This window comes from Asparagus officinalis, chromosome 1 (genome assembly GCF_001876935.1).
Source record: "Asparagus officinalis chromosome 1, Aspof.V1, whole genome shotgun sequence".
NCBI lineage: Eukaryota > Viridiplantae > Streptophyta > Magnoliopsida > Asparagales > Asparagaceae > Asparagus > Asparagus officinalis.
This window is the reverse complement of record NC_033794.1, coordinates 99393573-99401456: the sequence shown is the minus strand read 5'-3', so window position 1 is coordinate 99401456 and position 7884 is coordinate 99393573. Positions and strand designations below refer to the sequence as shown.

The 7884-nt window shown below is 39.8% G+C and overlaps 1 protein-coding gene across 2 annotated transcripts; it reads left to right on the top strand.

The window, feature by feature from the left end:
• LOC109828782 (2-alkenal reductase (NADP(+)-dependent)-like) lies at positions 235–5061 on the top strand. Of its 2 annotated transcripts, none has more exons than XM_020395716.1 (6): positions 235–446; positions 2353–2728; positions 3061–3238; positions 3324–3490; positions 4012–4094; positions 4460–5061. In XM_020395716.1, the coding sequence occupies exons 2-6, from the start codon at positions 2495–2497 to the stop codon at positions 4851–4853; spliced, it is 1056 nt and encodes a 351-aa protein (XP_020251305.1). In that variant the 5' UTR covers positions 235–446; positions 2353–2494; the 3' UTR covers positions 4854–5061. The 2 variants fall into 2 exon arrangements, with proteins under 2 accessions (XP_020251305.1, XP_020251304.1); XM_020395715.1 differs by having other exon boundaries at positions 2350–2728.

Genomic DNA, 7884 nt, shown 5'->3' with positions numbered 1-7884 from the left:
ACATAGAAAGCATAGTAAAAAAAAAATCATTAATAGATATCTCTTCTTTGCCAATCCAACTTTCAACTCCACTTATTTTTAAACCCAAAATCCTACTACAACCAAAACATTACATCAATTTTAATAAAATATATAACAGCATGTTTTTTCTAGAATCCATATCGCAATCCAACTACATATTTTCCTATTGAATTTTGAATAAGAAATTCCAAGGAAAATTTTGTGGCTTTGCTCTTCTCATCTCGGACGACCCAACTACATATTTTATTAGAACCCACCCGCCCGCCTAAAAAGAAAGGGAAAAAAAAAATTAACCCCTAAATCCAAGTTCCATTCCCAATTAAAATTCTACCTTTACCTAAACCCGAGACAACATGTGATTGAGAAACATTTGATAGCAATTTAGTGGGATCTTACATTTTTTTTTGGGTACTTTTGCTTCTCAGGTATAATTCTCAATAACTCTCAGCAATTTGATTATAAATATTACTTCCTGTTTCTGTTTTGAGTTAGTTCAATGCATTAATTTTTTTTTTCTGTAAAAAATATGTATAATCTAGAGTTAGTTCAATACATTTTTGTTTCACATTGATGATTGGCAGAATTTGTGCGTGCTTAATTGTTTCTGAAAGATGGTAACTTTTTATTGTTGTTAGGGTTTGGTGGGTTGATTTAAATATACCTAATTGCAGGGATCAATGTTGAAATTTCGGATATAGACTTGTTGACATTGTACCTGGTTGCATGAATATTTTTTCTTTTTGGTTTACAGATTAAATAACAATTTTTTTTTTGGTACTTTTGCTTCTCAGGTTTAATTCTCAATAACTCTCAGCAATTTGATTATAAATATTACTTCCGTTCTTTGGAGCTTTCATGTGGTCAGGATTCCTAGTATTCAGACTAACTTGATATAAGGTTATTTTGCGTTGCATCCTTGTGTTATTAGTGTTTCATATGAAACGCAAGCAAACTCGAAATGAAGCTAAAGTTGCCCAAAAACAGATATTTTCAAACGCAAGCAAATCCGAAATGAATCTGAAGTTGCCCAAAAACAGAAATTTAAAGTACGGCTCTGAACAAAGATTAGTCCAAGTGGTGAAGGTTTCATTAAAGAAAATTATTAAGATTGACCTACACGCAGTTTTCTCCACCAGTCTCCAACAATATTCACCTCCACATTTTTCGGATTCTCGAAGCTACACAGCTTCACAATCTAGGGATAACCCATGAACCCTGCCAGTCAATTCTCAATCAGCTTCACAGCATAGGTTCATGTTGCTACGCTGCTGATCCCAAAAATTCCGGATAAAAGATTTGTTTTTTTCTTTTCTTTTTTTTTGTGAGGGAACTTCGCCGTGATCCTTTGAATCACGAGTATCATCAAACCCCCGGGCGTGGCTAAAGGGCATCCCCCGATGCACAGCCTTGGGTATTCCACAAATTTAAATTCTTATGGGTGCTTCCCCGAAAAGTCGAACCTGGGATGTTGGAGTACAATTCATAGGCAACTATCCAACTCGGCCAGACTCTCTTGGGTCGATGAAAGCTTTGTTGTTATGAGAAGTCTTAGTATTGGCGAAGGAAGCAGCTTTACCATCTATTGTTTCGGACTTGCAACAGGCTACTAGATCCCCCTCCTACTCCCCAGCTCTTTGAGTGTGTTCTCTGGTCAGTGATCATCCGGACCATATCTGTACTCAAACACTTGTTCATGCTTTGTAATAGAATCTCTGTTTCCTTAGAAGGAAAGGAGGGAAAAAAAGAAAGAAAGAAAACTCTTGCCAAGAACATCTTTTTCTCAGCTGTCTGCAAAAAATTCTTCATACAAATTTAGTACATCTAATACAAGCGATTTGAAAAGTCAAAAAACTCCTTCCAAGAACAAAATGTTCTAGGCCACAGTCCTTGGAAAAGTGAAGTCTTTTTCCCTTCTATCTTGATATTTGTCACATCAAACAAGGTTAATTATAGGACAAAGCTCTCTAGACTTATGGTCAAAATGATCTTTTTAACTCAGAGCAAAAGTATACCTTGTACCATTGCCTGAGGTTCTCCTTTCCTTTCTCCCGGCTGTGGAGAGATTTGAAAACCTGTTCTTCTCTTAATTGCAGACCCTAATCATTATTATTCATAAGTCAACACAACATAAACATATTTTTAAATTTCATGGAAGGCTAAATGATGCTCTTTCTGATCCTGCGAACTAAATTCTCATCATCAATTTGTCCTTTATGCTTCTTGTTTTCTCGTTCTATTTTCCCGGGCATCTTCTGCTGATCTCTTCTTGATATCCTCCCTTAACATTACCTGGCATCCTTTAACTTTTATCCTTGTTTTTTCTTCCAGTAGTCGGCCATTAGTATTTCTTCGTATCTTATATAAGCAGAAACTGGAAAAGAAATTCACCAGTTCTATTCATATAGCAAAAAGAAGAACATAGTACTATACAGTAATACTTCAAGAGAAATTGCAAAAGAAAAAAGTGGGGAACATGGAGGTAGAGAACATGTATATCACGCTCAAAACCTGCGTGAATGGCGATCCATCAGAATCCAACCTGGAGCTCACAAGCACCCGACTGTCATTGAAAATAGAGGAAGGATCAAAAGATATGATCGTTAAGAATCTATATGTGTCCATCGACCCCTACCAGATTAATCGCATGAAGAAGTACAGCTCCTCACAGGGGACAATAACTTTCGCTACACAGCTTGTGCCAAGAGAAGTGAGTTAATTCTGGATCTTAAAGCTTAAGGGTAATTTGGACATAACCCTCATCTAGATCTTTAGCTGCACCTGACCACCCTAAACTCATTTATCAGCACTCAAACCCCCCGCAATGCATGAGGGAGAGGGGGTGTCACCCACAATTTCTTTGTAAAAATGGAAATCCAGGGGTGCTGACTGCTAATAAGTGGTTGCGGTGGTTTAAGTACGTATGAAGGTACAGATGAGAGGGGTTATATACAATTTACCCAAAATGTTAGTTTTTTTTTAAAATTTTGGGTTCAAAGAAGGCTTGAAACATGCACTAAACCTATGGTCTTGTTCATACAGAAAATTGATGCTTTTGGTGTAGGGAGAGTTGTGGTCTCCAGCAACCCAGACTTTAAGAAGGATGATCTGGTCAAAGGAGTTCTTGGATGGGAAGAGTATTCTATTGTTCAGCCTGGGTCCATAATCAGCAAGATAGCCACAACTGAATTCCCACTGTCATACAATTTGGGTGTTCTAGGTAACCAACATATAACACCAAGAAATTAAGCTTCAGAGCTTAGTGTATATGGTACTGACTAGTATTTTGCTCATAAATGATTCAGGAACAAGCGGACTTACAGCTTATAGTGGACTTTACGAGATTTGCAAACCGAAGAAAGGTGAAAAAGTGTTCGTATCTGCAGCATCAGGATCAGTTGGCAATCTGGTTGGACAATTTGCAAAGCTCTCTGGTTGCTATGTTGTTGGATGCGCTGGTAGTAAGAAAAAGGTTTCCAACTAATCACTAGAACAGTAATATTGAATTTTATTCGACACATATTAGACACTTACGAGCAGGAGCCAAAAATGCGGGAGCAGTGTCAACTTCTACAAAATTCTAATGATGTGCCGTGTTAAGTCGTATAAGCAAACAAATAAACGATACTTTTCAATTAATAAAAATTGATCACCTTGTAAACACGTAAGAGACCCTATACGCTTGTAGTGGACGATACATCGGGTTGACCCTTTTGTTTGACCTAGTCACTTGATTAGAGGCCGGATTCAAATCAAACTCTATTTTGGTTTTCTATCTATGTCCAATGAATAATATATCCTAGTCTCTACAGATTTTGTATGTCATTGTAACTCATGCACGTCATCAAGCCTTCATATCTTATGCTTTCTGAGAATTTTCCACGTCACCGTGTCCTTTTTGTGTCATACCCGTGTCTACGTTAAGTATTATTCACTGCCAAATTTTGATTGGGAATGTTGCCAATAAATCTTTCATTGCGTGCTGTGATTCAGGTCGACATGCTCAAAGACAAGCTTGGATTTGACGATGCATTTAACTACAAAGAAGAACCAGATCTAAAATCTGCACTTAAAAGGTTAGTACATTTTCTTTACATTTGAGAAACCGCAGGGTATTCACCAATTCCAATTTTGTTGTTCTCTTCAAATGGGAGAGATCCCATCTTAAGCAAGTAACCTGTCAAAAATCACCCCAAAATAGGTCTTTTAGGTGGTCCAAACTCGAGACATTTAACTAAGGAAAAGATCTATCTCCCTTTTTCTCAGGGGTAAATCTAGCCTCCACTTTGAATAAATCATCTCATACAATATTTCATCCGCACATGTCCACAAGCAACTGCAAGTGCTCGCGACGCAGACTAATTAGGCAGGCTCCGGAAACTGATGCTAGTTCCATCTTTTTTTCCTTTTTTTTGGCCTTTTTTTGGTTGTGTATTGATAGGTATTTTCCCGAGGGAATAGACATATACTTCGACAATGTTGGCGCAGAAATGTTAGATGCTGCAGTTGCCAACATGAATCTGTTAGGACGAGTGGCTGCATGCGGTGTGATTGCAGAGTATACCGACGAAGGGAAAAGAGCTGCACCTAACATGCTAGACGTGATCTACAAGCGAATCACCATCCGTGGGTTCCTAACCTATGATCACCACGATAAACATGCTGGATTTATATCTTCAATCTCCGATCATCTTCGGCAAGGAAGAATCCATGTGCTTGAAGACATCTCATATGGTCTTGAGAATGTACCTTCAGCCTTTGCAGGACTCTTTCGTGGCGACAATATCGGAAAGAAGATAGTGAAGTTGGCTGATCCTAGAGAGGGTATCTTGTAAAGAGTCTCTGATCAGGTTACAAGTTAAAGTAACTATGCTTGAGGTTACCTCTTCTTTGAGTAATAAATCTGAAACATCAGAATCCTGAATGTTCGTGAAGAATGTAAAGTTCCAATTAGCACCTCAGGAAACTTCAACCATCGCAATCACAATACCTTGTGGCATCCCTGCTTCTTAGATTCAAATGAAAACTGTCTTTTCTATTTCATATTTCATGACCAGCTTTCTATTCATTGCGAAATGTGCAAATGCAAACTGAAAAGAAAAAAAAAGGAACTTGACTAATTCTCCAAACGCCAAGCAATCATAACTCCCTCTCCACCTCAGCCATGAGGTGATACATGGTATTGTAGGAGTTTATAATAAGTTGTTTATACAAGGAGTTTATAAAAATGACTTGTATAAGCTACTGAAAATAGTTATTTGGTAATTACATATCTTAAGGTGCTTCCAAAAACAGTTTAGGTGTTTAACAAAACTTATCATTAGTGTCGAAAGATAAAGGTCATATATTGTGTATAAATTTAACAAAAGCATATGTTGCTCTTAAAAGCATCATGTGGTTGCTTTTAAAAACACTTTTTAAAAGAAGAAATAATTTTAATAAGCATATATTTTTTTTACCAAACCATCAGTATTGACGGCTTCTTAAAAGAATAAGCAGAAGCACTCTTGTTGAGGATCGACGTCGTCGCTCTTTGGCTCAAAAGCCTAATCAACCAATCAATTCTCTTTCTCTTGTGCACCACCAAGAACGCAAAAGGGGGAAAACAACTATTCCAATGTCTCTCCACTCACCTCACAAAGGGTGAAAGCACAAAGCTTTAGAAGGGAGAGGATGGATCGCACAAAGCAGAGGAGAGCACAAAGCTCAGGGTCTTCTTCACCGTCGCTCACAATCTCTCCCAAGCTACTACCAACCCTCCGACCTAAATAGAGAAGGGGGCAGCTGACACGGAAGAGAAGCCTAAGATTTCGAATGGTAGGAGCCGACCTACAGGGATGGAGAGGAGGCTGCCGACTTAGGGTTCAATACCACTGGGTAGGAGGATGTTGTGCACGGCGGAGATTCGGTAAATCAATAGCACACACAAGAACCAATAATAAACCCAATAGCACAACCCATACTCAATCACAGCAAGAACACACAATATACGTGGTTCGGAAAATTGCCTACGTCCACAAGGCAAGGAGGGGGGGGGGTTTACTAATAGAAATCAAGGAGAATACAATTAGGGTTACAAATCTTACCACAAACCCACAAATAAGCCCTCTTAATCTCTCCAAATGGCTCTAACAATAGAAGCCCCAAATCTCCTCTTTCTTCAGCTCAAAATCTTCTTCCTTAAACCCTAAAAACGAATTAAAGGTATTTATACAACTCCCAAACGAAACGGGTCTGGAACCCAGAATCAGCCCAAAACCGCTTCGGCGGTCGACCGTGACGGTCGACCGCGTAGGTATCGCGGTCGATGCCACGGTCGACCGCCCGCAATCCCAGAGCAGCAACGAATCTCCAGCAACTTCTGCGATTGACCGTGACGACCGACCGCCCCGAAAACAGAAACTTCTGTGGTCGACCGCCACCAATCCAGACGTATAGTGCCTTCTGTGCACGAACACAGTGTCAAACTGTTCCTGGGAGCCCAAACTTGCTATTCTTGCCAATCCTACAAATCTCCACCTCGGTGAACGTTTTTCCAAAATTGAGCCGAAACCAAACACCCCCAATCAAACTCAACTAATATAACCGGCTGCATCTGCAAAACTGCCTACGTATCCTCTTGCCCAAGGAATCAAGCCGAACGTAGTTCATCCAAATGGCCGCCAATGGCCTCAACATCGAAGAATGTTCAATAAATTCAAATAATGACCAAACTTCACACCTGAAACCACTTTGGTCAACATATCAGCAGGATTGTCCTTAGTGTGGACTTTCTCCAACGTGACATCACCATTATCCAATACGTCACGTACAAAGTGAAATCTGACATCAATGTGCTTTGTGCGTGCATGGTAGACTTGGTTCTTCACCAAATAGATAGCCAACATGCTATCACAATATACTTGAATGGTCTCCTGTGCAATCCCCAAATCATCCAACAAACCATGTAGCCGCAAAGCCTCCTTCACAGCTTCAGTCACCGCCATATACTCAGCCTCCATAGTAGAGAGAGCCAATGTAGACTGAAGAGTGCATCTCCAACACATCGGTGCACTAGCCAATGTAAAAACATAACTTGTAGTGGGCTGATGCTTGTCAAGATCTCTGGCATAGTCTGAATCCACGTAGCCAATACAATCCTGTCATGTCTTATTATTCTTCTCAAATACCAAACCAATATCCACGGTACCCTTAATATACCGTAGAATCCACTTCACGGCCTCCCAATGACCCTTCCTAGGGTTGTGCCTATACCTAGATACCATGCTCACGGCCTATGACAAATCTGGCCTCATATACACCATATCATACATCAAGCTACCCACTACACTGACGTATGGAACTTTGAACATGTAGTCCCGATTCTCCATTGAAACTGGTGACATCAAAGCTGAAAGCTTGAAGTGGGGAGCTAATGGAGTACTCACCACCTTGGCATTGCCCTCAAAACTGAATTTCTTCAGCATCTTCTGTAAGTAACTCCTCTGTGTAAGCTTCAATCTCCCCTTCACCCTGTCTCTCTCAATCTCCATACCTAATATCTTCTTAGCCTCTCCCAGGTCCTTCATCTCAAATTCAGATGACAGCTCATTTTTCAATTTTCCTATAAGTGTTCCTGGAGGCAATGAGCATATCATCAACATATAATAACAAGTAAATGTGCTCACCATCCTATAGCTTGCGCATATAAACACACGGGTCATAAGGGCTCCTCGTGTACCCTTGGCCAATCATAAAGCTATCAAACTATCACGGTGATTGCTTTAGTCCATAAAGAGATTTCTTCAATTTGCACACCAATTCTTCCCTTCCTGCAGCTTTGAACCCCATGGGTTGTGTCACGTAGATCTCCTCATCTAAGTCTCC

Bases quoted from the DNA above. Each gene is read 5' to 3' on its own strand.
- LOC109828782 (XM_020395716.1), top strand. From the start codon at position 2,495: ATGGAGGTAGAGAACATGTATATCACGCTCAAAACCTGCGTGAATGGC. The intron at 2,729-3,060 runs GTGAGTTAATTC...TTGTTCATACAG, and splicing joins CACAGCTTGTGCCAAGAGAA to AAAATTGATGCTTTTGGTGT. The intron at 4,095-4,459 runs GTTAGTACATTT...GTGTATTGATAG, and splicing joins CTAAAATCTGCACTTAAAAG to GTATTTTCCCGAGGGAATAG.